Raw genomic sequence first — 12,972 nt, forward strand, 5'->3', positions numbered from 1 at the left:
CGTTACCAGTAGCGCTTCTTTGGCAAAAGCGCTGCAGATAATATCAGTAGCGCTCTTCATTGAAGCGCGTTGCAGCTATCCATGTATAGCAGTAGCGTGGGACGACAGGCGCTACTGCTACACGTTAGCTGTAGCACCTTATCAGTAGCGCATCGTCCCACGCTACTGATAGGCTTAAAACCCGCGCTGCTGCTAGGCTTTTCCCTAGTAGTGATCGAGAGGAAGGAGCCAGCCGGCTGAACACCATGGCTGGGAGAGTTGGCAACGGCGTCAGCAAAGAGAGCAAGCCGGGGAAATGAGATATGAGTCTGAGCATTGTGCCATGCGGTGAGAGAATGAGTGAGTGAAGAAAAGGAGCCGTTGTTTGCTTTTTATAGGGAAAACCAGTTGTGTGGTATGAGATCAATGTTACATACTTCTGTATAGTGAAAAATATAACATACCCAAACAAATCATTTTTGGTGAATAATTACCAACAAGTGATCTTAATTGGGATGTGAATCACTCTACTAAAAACCACGATGTCATAACTCAAACTAAAAACAGGCACCCTCGTGCATTTAGTAGCTGACCAAAAATTATATTATATATATGAGTTTATTTTTATTTTTATTTTAATATTGTTTATATGTTTGCTTTTGTAGATCAGAGATAAGAACCAAGGACTTCCGATGATGTTTTAAAATGTCGATTGACAAAGCTTTATGATGGACCAGATTGAAAATCGGCAAGTTTTACATGCATACAAATAATTATTCTTTATATTTTTGTTGCGCGTGATAATATAAAAGGTGTGTCTTTATATTTATTTATTTATTCGGAGTATGTGAGAGACGGAGATGAATTATCTCGATGTTCAAAATTAATCGATCGACAAGGGTGTTAAGATGATGTCGTTGGAATAGGCAAAAAGTTTCATTGAATTTTATACAATAAAAGCCCGTGGCAATGCACGGGCTTCTACTAGTATATGTGGGATGGAGGAAGGAGTAATACAATACTATGAAAAAAGGTCAGCATTGTCGCGTGATGTACTCCCTCCGTCCGAAAATACTTGTCATCAAAATGAATAAAAGGGGACGTATCTAGATGCATTTTAGTTTTAGATACATCCTTTTTTGTCCATTTTGATGACAAGTATTTCCGAACGGAGGGAATACGTGATAGTCAAAAATATATGCGATACACACAAAATTGGTATTGTGTAATAGAATATGTATGCCGGTTGCAATTTGGGCGGTTGCTATTCTGGTGCGCTGGTCTTACGGGGCCTTAGCACGACGACTTCCCGACTGTCTACTACAACAACTTGTGCTCGACTCCGGCGATGGAGGGGCGATGACGACGGCGCGCCTTCAGCTCGCTTCAGTGCTGGTAGTCGTCGCTTGGTGGTCTATGAATCTGGATGTAATTTTTATTATTTGTACTGCCATGATTGAAGATGAATAGATCGGAAATTTTCTCGAAAAAAAAGAAAAAAGACGAAGATGGGAATGGTCGTCTCGTGCCGATTGCTACTGGTACTGCCTACCCGTGGTCACTGGCTCACTGCAACCATGTCCCATTACTCCACTGCACTGGTAGGCTGGCAGCTACAGTAATTCTGTGGGAGGGGAGAGGTGGAGAGCTTCGATGCAGCTCCCATGGGGGCCTCGCCGGCGTTCCGCTGAGGTGCTAGCCCTCGGCGGTGGCCCGGATCTCATCAGTGCTCCTCCTCGTCCTCGCCCGCCTCCCCTGCATCAGCGCCGCCGCACGCACCGGCGTCCTCTCCCGCCGGTGGCGCAGCCTCTGGCCCCGCCTCCGCCAGATCGTCTTCCGCGACGTCCCGTTCCCCTCGCTCGAGCAGGTGCTCGTCCGCTTCCCCCTTCCGCCGCCCGCGGTCTCCCTCGTCCACATCCGCCTCCCCGACAAGCAGCGCAGGCGCGTCCCCGAGGAGCACCGGGCCGACGCCGCCAGCTTCGACTCCCTGCTCCGCGCCGCCGCGCGGCTCGAGCCGGAGGAGTGCGTCTTTGAGCTGCTGGGGCTCGAACGCAACAGTACCCTCGTCGTAGATCTGCCCCGCTTCCACCGCGCCACCTCCATCGCGCTGAATTGTTCCTCCGTCGTCCGCTCCGTGCCGGCCGGCTTCGAGTTCACCGCGCTAGAGACGCTGTCCCTCTCGTCCTGCACTGTCGACATCGACAACCTGCTCTCCTCCTCATCCATGTTTATTTCGAGAAGCGCGACCTGAGGGTCAGCTCGGCGTCGCTGCAGGAGCTTCTCCTGGATACGCCTCAGGGCCACGGCGGATGGATACAGCGTATCAGCATCGTTGCCCCGGTGCTTGAGCAATTGACCATGTCCTTCCCCGCCCCGAGAGGCAGCATTTCCATCTTGGCACCCATGGTGAAGAAGGTCCGGTGGCACTGCGACTTAAGCGGGGCGTCTGTTGACTTCAATCTTTGGGCAATCCAGCAGCTGACTCTGCAGACGGCGGAGGGACAAGGACATCTCCCTTCTCTGCACATTCATGCTACTGCTGTACGCCCCTTCTTCTCCTGCTCAGTTTACCGCAAGCTCTGATTAAACTAAATTTGTGGATGATATATATTCTAGTACCAAATTATTATTTTCAGCGCTTTTATATTTCTCTCGACGAAGAGGACATCATGACACCGGAGATAGAGAAGCATATGGTTGCCGAGTTTTCTGCTTTGGAGCTACATCTCAAAACAAATGGACATGTGTTTGGAGCATTCGCGTTTCATCTCCTTGGGATGAATCGGATTTGCAGTGCTATGCAGAGGCTTAAGGTTGTCCTACAGAGATCAGAGGTGATTCCCTGCTCTGATGACATATACCGCAATAATGCATTGTGTATTAACCACATACAATTTTTTTTCTCTTAGGTGGAAGAAACATGCTCACCGCATTGTCCATGTGACTCCACGGATTGGAGATCCCAAACTATCTCCTTGGCTGCTCTAGAAGAAGTGGAGATCGACGGCTTTGGAGGAGACCATCATGAGATTGATTTCTTGAAACTGATATTCACATGTGCTCCATTGCTTAAAAGAGTGACCGTGAAGCTGTCAAATGAGGCCTCATCAAGCGACAATGGATGCACAAACATATACAACATCTTCAAGGCCCATTCTTCCGTGGAACTCTATGTTTATCCTAGCTCTGGTGAGTATGTTCTGCATGACTGATTAGCCTGCTTTAGATGCAACAAAGACATAACTACTAATCCTCGCAAGTTTCATCAAAACCTGAAGTCAGGTCGTTAGTTTGCTCATGTCATGCAGAATCTCTAGTGTGGTTCAAATGTGGCGTGGATAGGCCAATTATCTGATGCATATGTATCCTGGTTATTAGCTAAATATGCTTACTAGAATTTGTGTGGGCAAACCCTCATGTCTTTATTTAATACTAGAAGCTTAATGGAGTAGTGGGCAATAAATGGGTTAAATGTTTTATGCGGGCTTCCTTATCTTAGTTGCACTTTTCATGCATTTTTCTGTATCAGATTGCTGATTATGCCCTTGTATTCTGCATCTGTATTCATTAGCAAGAATATAGTTTATAGGTTACATAAAGTTAGTTGTCCCATCTGAAGTTCACTGTCCATAAAGATGGTTTCTAGGTTAAATTCTGTTTGAGCAGTACTTTGGGTTTTTTTTTCTCCGCCTTTACTATGTATTGCGTTTTATCTGACAACAGCACTGAATTTACTCATACAATGACTCTACGTTTGCAGATTACAAATCAGAGCTTATTTCAATTAGCCTCCTCTGAAGGATTAATGCTCGGCAGCCATATTGCCCCTCAGCATGATTTCCATGGTTATGTATGGTTCCATGGTTATGTCTTACGATTTAGCTCTGTTGCTTCAACCGATTATCTTATCTTAGGTGTTGTTTTGTCAGTGTACTGAAGCTTTATGTATGACTGTAAGTGGTGCACCCGATTATCGTACTTAATTCCTGAAAGGTCATGTGCAGGATTCAGCTATCGAAGTTAATGTACTCAACGTAGTGACCAGTTAAGCCTATGGTTTCGATTGCTTGTCACGCTGTTCCATTTGGACGATGCACTGTGTTTTTTCACCAAAACTAGATTGTGCAGCAGTACATGTTCACTCTACAGTTCTCTATATTTATATGAACCAAATTAGCTTTCTGATCTGTTCACCCTCTGAACTCAATGGTTGCTTTTGGTCTCTTCTGTTTTTTCAACCTATGACCTGAAGATGCAGCTCAGGTCACTTTGCAAAGCTGGTGGTAAGAGTTCCTGTCACAGGTTTCATTCATAATTTTCTTGAACAAACTCATGCATTTGCTGGTATGTCATTTGGGTATATGTATGTATAATCAAACATGCTGATGTACCCAAACACAAACATCAATGGTGTGTGTGCTCCTGCATATGTTTATCTGAGAGTGTATACTCTGTTGATAAAAATTGACCGGACAGAGGGATCGATTCCAGGAATCATAACAGAGGGTAATTTTAAGCTGAATATTTGAGTTGCAGCCTCTTCAACCCTGATAGCATATTCTATTTTCTTTTATTTGTTTTTCTTTCTTTTGACCTTATAATTATTTACCTTTTTTGCAATAGAACTATAAAGTAAGGCATTTTTTTTTGCCTTTTACCATCCCTTATGATCGACACCGCATTCTTCGTAGGTTTGCTCACATCAATTTTTCGTCGAGCACAAAAGAAATTGCTCGAGAAATCAAATGAGCTACCATTCTCAGCAACAAACTCGCCCACCTTGGATGTAAGGGATGACACAAGATGACTATACCCGCCTACAAGATCATGTATCTGAACCACAACTTCAGGCGGTTAAGTTGAATACTACATGGTTTGGAGAATTCATTGTCAGGAGCCATGAGCACAGAGCACACTGTTGTCGTGGAAGTCCACGGTCCACCCTCCATTACCTTTTCCCAATCACCCAAGCAAGAAAACTACATGTTTGTTTTTTTTCCTGTTTTTTGTTTGCCCGTTTAGGCCAGTTTTAGTCATTTGTCATTCTTTTCTTTTTCTCTTTTTATTTCAGTTTTCTTCTTTCATTTCAATTTTAGTGATTTTTTTCTTCAAATTCGTGAACTTCTTTTCTTGAATTCATGAACTTCTATCTATTGCAATTCCCTTTCAAATTCATGATTTTTTTCCTAAATCCATGAACTTTTCTTCAAATTCATGATCCTTTTACAAAATTTTGAATTATTTTTCAAATGCGTAATAATGTTTTCCAAATTTATGAACTTTTTAAAATTTTCAAGAAATCCATGAACTTTTCCAATCCATGATCATTTTTTAAACTCGTGAACTTTTCTCAAATTCATGAATTTTTTTTTCAAATTTAATTTTTGCGAAATACATTATATATTTTTGAAATCCATGAACTTGTTGCAAGCTCGTGAGTTTTTCTCTAATTCATGATTGTTTTTTAAAATCGATGATTTTTGTTTCAGTTATCCACAAACTTTTTCAAATCCATGAACATCTTATATACCATATAGTTTTTCCAAACCGGTGAATTTTTTTGAAATCCATAAACTGTTTTCAAATTCGTAATTTTTTAGATCCACGAGCTTTTTCAAATGGTTGACCGTGCGGAACGCACGAAGCTACTAATGACTCGTGAGGGCGAAATGTGGTGGCACCGAAAGAAGCGAGCAACCAGCGCGCTAGCTGGGCCGGCCCACGCGAGATGACTGTGAGCGCCAGCTTAGCGAACTCCTATCCTCAAGAGGCCCATCAAGGGCCCGCGCGCGTCCGCTCCAAAACCCACCACCTCCTCTGACCTCGCGGAACCAACGGAACAAACCCCATCGCCATGGCCGCCGCCGCCGCCGCCGCCGCGAGGTCGCGCGCCGCCACCGCCGCCGCGTGGGCTCGCCTGCTCTCCCACCGCCGCGTCGCCGCCGCAGCCGCGTCCGGATCGCTGCCCCACCTGGCAGGCCCGCGGATCGCGCCCCAGCGCCGCCACTTCGCCTTCTCCTCCGCCTCCCCCGGCGCCGGCGGCGGGGCGAGGGACAGTGAGCCGCTGTTCACCGAGCAGACCGTCTACGACCTGCTGGCCCAGCTGGAGCGGGAGCGGCAGAAGGAACGCGAGGATCGGCGCAAGGCCGGGGCCGGCGGCGGCGGCGAGGGGAAGGGGGACGAGGAGGAGGAGGAGGAGGAGGAGGACTTCCTGGGCGTGAAGCCGCTGATCGAGAAGTTGGAGCGGCGGAACGCCAAGGAGGCCAACCTCCCCGACGAGTCCTTCCTGGAGCCCAGCGACTCCGAGTCCGACGAGGACGACGAGCGCTTCTCCTCCGACTCCATCCGCCGCCGCGTCGACGAGTTCGACCGCAAGTGCAAGCGCCAGTCCGAGCTCCTCCGCTCCTTTGCCGAGGCCGGTATGCATGGCTTCCCCTCCCCACTCCATTCCTCTCCATTTCCACCACATTTCTCCCTCATGAGTCATGTGAATCCATGGTTGCCCTCTTATACAATGCATCAAGCACACGGCATGCCACACGTATAGGTAGCAAAATATATGCAAAGCCTGCTCTAACCTCAGGGTACCTTGTGTTTTGATTTGTTGATGTAACAGTGACATGATTACTTGGTTCTGCTAGAGACGATGCATATCCTTGTAGCTCTCATCTGCACATCCAAAAATACCACGTCTGTAAAGCCTCACATATATATTACCATGACCCTACTGAGGTATTTGATTTGTTTATGTAGCAGTGAGCAAACGTACTATAACTGTCGAAGCGATCTCTGTAAGCACAAATAGCTTAATGGCCCCAATATCTTAATTAGTAAATTGTAAAGGAATCCATCTATGTTTTGCTCCGCTTGACCACGGGCAATTTTGCGCTGACAACCATCACAGTCACAGATACTACTAGTAATGCATTTCCATTTCCTGAATGTTGCTTTGTTCCTTAATGTCGCTGACAGCCATCACAGTCACAGATACTAGTCATGTATTTCCATTTCTTGAATGCTGCCATGTTCCTGAATGAATCTCCTTCTGCGTTGATGTTGATGTTGCCGAACAGAGACCCTTGATGACGCTCACAAGATCATGACGAAGATCGACAAGTTCGAGCAGCGCCATCTGAGCCTGCCGCTGGAGTACAGGGTCATCGGGGACATGATGAACCGCCTCAAGGACTCCACGGGGAAAGAGCGCTTCATCCTCCTGCAGAAGCTGAACCGGGCCGTCAGGCTCATGGAGTGCAAGGAGGCGTACGACCCCAGCAACCCCGCAAACTTCGGGCTTATCCAGCACCAGCAGGTCGACTCTCCGGACGATGTGATTGATAACACTGGCTTCGACAAGGAGAAGCAGATGATCCAAGGAGAGAGCCTCGAGGACGAGGATGAGGAGTTCAATGAAGCCAAGGAGAAGGATGATATGCTCATCGAGAAACTAAATGCTATTGAGAAGAAGATCGAGGAGAAGTTGGCGGACCTGGATCATACGTTTGGTAAGAAGGGCAGGGTTTTGGAAGAGGAAATAAAGGATCTGGTGGAGGAGAGGAACTCCCTCACGGACAAAAAGAGGAGGCCTATGTACAGAAAAGTAAGTGATGCTTTATCACTGGAGTTTATTGAATTGTTATAGCAGGCACCTTATGGCTGGGCGTGCCCTTCATTGGTGTTCTTCTTAATTTTACATTTGTAACTCCATTGTGCCAATCGCATTGTTGCCTATACTAACACATTTGGTATGCATTTGACAGGGTTTTGATGTGAAGGTCATTGATGTTAACCGGACATGCAAAGTTACAAAGGTGAATGCTCTTTTTCTGGATGTTCATAAATACTAGTTATAGAATATCCCTATGATTAATTCTGCATTTCTCTTCTCAGGGAGGCCAAATAGCAAAATACACAGCATTGTTGGCAACTGGAAACTACCATGGTGTTGTAGGTTTTGCAAAAGCTAAAGGTCCAACAGCAAAGATTGCAATACAGAGGGTATGGATCTCCCCTGTTCCAAACAATATATTGAACTTATATTTGAGCTATTGAATCATTTCCTTCCTCTCCATCTATATCATCCATTCCACTATTAGCTCATTTCCTTTTCTCATTTGTGGTTTACGTGGTATGTACATGCGAGTCTCAAGCGATGGTGACCGAGCTGTGCATATGTGTGTACAGTACAGGGTTAGCATGCAGATTAATAATATTGATAGTGAAACATGGGTTATATATCTTTTCATTTCAGAACTGGGAATTCAAATTGCTGAATATGTCCAGCTTTATATTTTTGTTGATGCAAGATGCTAAATCTGGTAGATTCATATGACATTTGCTTCTACTGGAAACAAAATTTGCTGGTCCAGTATGGCCTGTAAATTTGTTATATATCTATTGAAATTTCTCTAAAATATAGTCATACTGAATTGTCAATGCTGGGTATATCCATCTGAGCAATACTTTTCTGGTATATGCAGATGTTCTAAATACTTTTCTAAATCTTAGATATGGTAAATACTGAGTTACTACTACTTTTAGGCTTCAACTGTAATTCAATACCTCAACTGAAAATCCTGGCTCTTACATGACATTTGCTTCTTCTCAAAACAAATGTAATTGGTCCAGTATGGCCCATAGGATAGTATGTATAGTGAAGTTCCTTAAAAATATAGTCGTACTGAATTGTTAGTTGCTTAATATGTTCATCTGGATAATGCTTACTTAGTATGCAGATATGCAAAATAGTAAATTCTGAGTTATTACTGTTTTGGGCTTCAGTTGGATATGGATACCTCAACTAAAAAGTTCAGCTCTTACATGAAGCTCCTTTGTTCTGTTTCCACTTTCCAGGCCTATGAGAAATGCTTCCAGAACCTACATTACATGGAGCGGTACGAGGAGCACACAATTGCTCATGCGATTCAGGCCAAATACGAGAAAACAAAGGTAAAATACACACATCTGGGCATCAAATCGGCTTCTTCTTGATCAGCTGCTGTATGGCCTCTTTTCTGGATATTATATCTCCCTGTGTTGCATCTTAAGATCTACCTCTGGCCCGGACCAATGAGGAGCGGGATGTGCGCCGCTGGCAGGACTGTCGAAACTGTGATGTATCTAGCCGGGTTTAGCAACGTCAAGTCAAAGGTGTGCTTCTGCTGTACTAGGCACTAGACAGGACCACTTGTCACTCTGGATTTGCAAAGTGGTAACCTTATTATGTCTTTATTATTATTATCTTGCAGATTATCGGATCGAGGAGCCCGCTCAACGTTATCAAGGCTCTCTTCATAGCACTAAATGCCGTGCGTGCTCTATTACCCAGGATATTTACTTAAAGTGTTTTTGTGTCCTCCTGATTTCTTTCCTAAGCGATCTGCTATCTGTATTTTTGTTTGTTTTGTAGATTGAAACGCCCAAGGATGTGGAGCAGAAGTTTGGACGGACTGTTGTGGAGTCGTACTTGTTGTAGCGAGGTAGTCATCTGTTGTGTTTGTGGAGATCACGTCATGTCGGCCCTGCTGGAGTGGCAAGGGAGGACCCAAAGGAGGAGCCGGTGGCAGATCCGACCGTGAGACCTCTGTTTGCATCAGTGATTCCAACTATTTGTTTGTCCTGCGACCAGTCCCCTGTTAACCGGGTACCGTAATGTTTTGATGCGATCAACGAGTAGTGTAACCAGATAGCAGGTGGTGTTATTTACTTGGCAAAGAGAACAAAGGCCATGTTGGTCGCTGTTTTTTTGGTTTTGTTTCAAGATATTCTGCAATTCTGTCGTGGCCATCTTAGATGGATCCTAGCTTGGTAGAAAGAATAAAAATCCTTTGTCTCTTGTTCTTCTGCTCTGCTTCCCCTTGGTTTGCTCGTTTCATCATCCATATATACTCCCTCCGTCCCACAATATAAGAGCCTTTTTGACACTACACTTGTGTTAGAAACGCACTTGGTTTGCTCTGAAACACATTCAAGTCTATGGAGAAGTAATCAAATTTGCTGGAGTTGACTGAGGGATGTATATCAGACACTGACTATCCTGGAGGTTTGAATGTGTTTCAGACATAGATGGATGTTCACTAATCATTTAGGGCTAGTTAATTACTCAAATGTGAATGTGTGCTTGATTATAGACAGAGTAGTTGCATTCATCAGGCTGCATTTTGCTTCTCCCCTGCCTACTTGGTTGGAGCATTATATCAGGCTGCATTTTGCTTCTCCCCTGCATTCATCCATTAGAGTTTTGGTACTGAATATCAAAAGAGGCGTCCGTTCCAAGATCAAAGGAGGCATCATCCATTACATCTTTGCCACAAACACCATAGTCAGACGAGCCTACACTTACAACCAGCGATTTCTTTTCCAGTGAGGCTGCCGGTTAGCCTCCAACAAGGTGGGCGTCGAGCTCGCCAAGATCACCGTCGTCATCTTGAAGGCGAATGGCGTCCAGCTTCTGCCTCAGGATCGTGATAGCATTCATGATCAACTCGTAGGCCGTGATGGCGCCGGTCGTTTCCACGGTGAACACAAAGCTGTCCTCCTTGGCGTTGATCTCCACCAGTCCTGGCTTCCCCATAGCCTCTGCTTTCTTGATCACCTCATCGTCGTACGTGTATGCCTCTGGATCCACAACCGTCACCTGACAGTGACACAGAAGTAGGCAGGCATGCTCAAAACCAATGGCTTGTTATATGCAATAAATAAGACAAATGGCCGCAGAATTGCAAGTTTGGGCCAACTGCCACACAATACTCCCTCCTTCCCAAAATATAAGGCGCGATTGACTTTTTACGGTCTTTGATGCACGACTTTGACCACTAATATATATCAATGTATATGGATTGAACATGTATAAATGACATCATCGTATTTGTCTTGCAGAACAATTTTATTTCATATGTATGTATACTAATTTTATAGACATAGAATACATGAAAATCATAGTCAAAGTTCCGTAACGAAGACCAGAAAAGTCAAACCGCGCCTTATATTTTGGGCAGGAGGGAGTAGTAAGCATGGGCACATCATTCTAGTATATCACTCCAGTATTTAGAAACAGACAGCTCCATGGCTTGATTTGCCCTTGCAGGTATGAAAAGAAAAAAAATACAACCCCATCTACCACAATAATTTGAAAATATCTTGAACAGATAGGCATTTGGTAAACTGTTTTATTGTACATAAAAAGAAGTCAGTCTGACAGATGATGACATTTACTGTTTTGATCGTTCTTTTAGAATGAGCTATGCTTAAATAAGGTGCTCGAAGCGGAGAAAGGCGTTTTGGAGGCCGAGCTCCATGGAGGCCTTTATTTTTGAAAAATTCAAATTCAAACTTTTATGGTTCAAAAAATTCTGAAAAAAAATATGCGTGTATGTAAGGATGTAACTCACATGTGTGTAAAAATTCATGATGAAATACCTTGAATTGCGACCTGTACAAAAAAGACAAATCCATGGCCTAGGAGGATGAATAGTATCATGTGTTAAACAGCCCCAGATTTGTCTTTTTTGCACAGCCCTCATTTCAATGTATTTTGAACTGAAAATTTACACACATGTGTATTATGCCTTCATATATATCTGTGATTTTTTTCAGAATTTTTTGAGGTGTAAAAATACGAATTTCAATGAAATTTGAAATTTGAATCCGGAGGCCTCACTGGAGCCCGAGCTCCAAAAGGGATTTCCGGCTCGAAGAGAATATAAATAAATGTTTGCAAGGCACGGAGTGATAGAAGTTCCTCAAGATATGCTGAAATAAAGGCATGTGCCGCAAGTCCGAGGCATTTTCCCCGAGCATGACATGGTATATTGAGTAAAACAAGACCCGTTATGGGAACGAGGAGGTCTGGTGGAATGAACTCGTAAAAGGCCAATTCAGGAGTGTAAATCCACTCCCAAGGCGGCGGTAGATTTTAAATAATCTATACAATTCTGAATATACACATGCATTTAATTATATTCTTGTGTTTTTTCCTCTCCCCGCGTTTTAGAATCCTGTGAGCCAAAGGATGCCTTACTTTTTTTTCCACGACTACGCAAAGCTTGTGTATCATTCCATTGATACAAGAAGAAGAGTAAATACAACACATGCATGGACGCAAGAAGGCATGACAGCCCGGAGCAGAGAGACATGGGGTGCTCAGCCAAAGCAAAGAAAAACAACACGGCAAAACTCTCCTAGCCCCAAGAAGCAACTCGAACCTAGTGAAGACAACCAACCAATCGGACTCAACCGTCAGGGACGCGAGCAAGCAAGACGACACCTTCATGAAGGGGAACGACGTCAAAGATGTCATCGTCGTCCGGTCTAAGAGCTCGGATCTAGGGTTTCCCCTGATGCTCGAAGAGGGGCAAAGATGAAGACCATGTCAGCGCCTCCAAGAAGAGAAAGGCTCCCATGGGTGCCGCCGCTGCAGGCACCGGTAAGCCAAGCAAGGATTTTACCCTGGGCTTTGTCTGAGCAATCCCAAGCCGCCGACATAGACTTCAAAGAGGAAGAAGTCGAGACACAGTCCAAAGCCACCAATCACAGGGAAGGAAACAACGCCCGATGCCGAAGCCGGCATCAGACGTCACTAGAAGAGCGAGCTACAAATCTGGCAGGAGGAGGAGTAAGGCGCAGAGGTGAGCAGGGGTTGGGCGGCAGGGCGGAGGTGAATGAGGTGGCGAAGGGGATGCAACGGTGGCCGGCAACACGGATGAGCCAAGATATGAAGAGGAGCCCAAATCCGGGCTGCTGTAGCCAAAACTGCCGGGACACCGGCAAGCCCAAGAAGCTGGGAGAGGGACGCAACTCATGGAGCATGTGGGGTCCAGGGCCACGGCATCGTGGACCACGGTCGGCCATGAACATAGGAGGGGGGCGCAGGTCCATGGCTACCAAACACGTAGCCAGAGCACACTCGCAAGGGAGAGAGGGCCGACATGGAAAACTTGCACACCCGCATCACAGCCATGGCACGTTGCAGCCCTCGCCGGATCAGCATGAGGC

At 45.2% G+C, this 12,972-nt stretch overlaps 3 protein-coding genes across 3 annotated transcripts in view; 2 read left to right on the forward strand and 1 right to left on the reverse strand.

Moving 5' to 3' along the window:
* Nucleotides 1-1,512: 1,512 nt before the first annotated feature.
* Nucleotides 1,513-4,033, forward strand: LOC123159073 (uncharacterized). The gene is made up of 4 exons (XM_044576874.1): nucleotides 1,513-2,520; nucleotides 2,616-2,813; nucleotides 2,889-3,168; nucleotides 3,740-4,033. Exons 1-4 carry the CDS (start codon nucleotides 2,338-2,340, stop codon nucleotides 3,775-3,777), a joined length of 699 nt encoding a protein of 232 aa, XP_044432809.1. The 5' UTR covers nucleotides 1,513-2,337; the 3' UTR covers nucleotides 3,778-4,033.
* Nucleotides 4,034-5,802: 1,769 nt separating this feature from the next.
* LOC123157284 (uncharacterized) lies at nucleotides 5,803-9,814 on the forward strand. Its single transcript, XM_044575544.1, has 8 exons — nucleotides 5,803-6,398; nucleotides 7,053-7,579; nucleotides 7,740-7,790; nucleotides 7,870-7,977; nucleotides 8,833-8,928; nucleotides 9,028-9,129; nucleotides 9,228-9,287; nucleotides 9,389-9,814. The coding sequence occupies exons 1-8, from the start codon at nucleotides 5,834-5,836 to the stop codon at nucleotides 9,452-9,454; spliced, it is 1,575 nt and encodes a 524-aa protein (XP_044431479.1). The 5' UTR covers nucleotides 5,803-5,833; the 3' UTR covers nucleotides 9,455-9,814.
* Nucleotides 9,815-10,248: 434 nt separating this feature from the next.
* The window catches only part of LOC123161911 (DNA-directed RNA polymerases II, IV and V subunit 3), an 8,350-nt gene continuing 5,626 nt past the window's right edge, over nucleotides 10,249-12,972 (reverse strand). Inside the window, exon 3 of the mRNA XM_044579727.1 lies at nucleotides 10,249-10,615. Coding sequence (XP_044435662.1) covers nucleotides 10,355-10,615 — 261 coding nt within the window. The 3' untranslated portion in view covers nucleotides 10,249-10,354. The remainder of the gene's footprint in view (nucleotides 10,616-12,972) is intronic.

The sequence above is a fragment of the Triticum aestivum genome, chromosome 7B (genome assembly GCF_018294505.1).
Source record: "Triticum aestivum cultivar Chinese Spring chromosome 7B, IWGSC CS RefSeq v2.1, whole genome shotgun sequence".
In the NCBI taxonomy this organism is placed as follows: Eukaryota; Viridiplantae; Streptophyta; class Magnoliopsida; order Poales; family Poaceae; genus Triticum; species Triticum aestivum.

Bases quoted from the DNA above. Each gene is read 5' to 3' on its own strand.
- LOC123159073 (XM_044576874.1), top strand. From the start codon at position 2,338: ATGTCCTTCCCCGCCCCGAGAGGCAGCATTTCCATCTTGGCACCCATG. The intron at 2,814-2,888 runs GTGATTCCCTGC...TTTTTCTCTTAG, and splicing joins TTGTCCTACAGAGATCAGAG to GTGGAAGAAACATGCTCACC. The intron at 3,169-3,739 runs GTGAGTATGTTC...CTACGTTTGCAG, and splicing joins CTATGTTTATCCTAGCTCTG to ATTACAAATCAGAGCTTATT.
- LOC123157284 (XM_044575544.1), top strand. From the start codon at position 5,834: ATGGCCGCCGCCGCCGCCGCCGCCGCGAGGTCGCGCGCCGCCACCGCC. The intron at 6,399-7,052 runs GTATGCATGGCT...GTTGCCGAACAG, and splicing joins CCGCTCCTTTGCCGAGGCCG to AGACCCTTGATGACGCTCAC. The intron at 8,929-9,027 runs GTAAAATACACA...TTGCATCTTAAG, and splicing joins CCAAATACGAGAAAACAAAG to ATCTACCTCTGGCCCGGACC.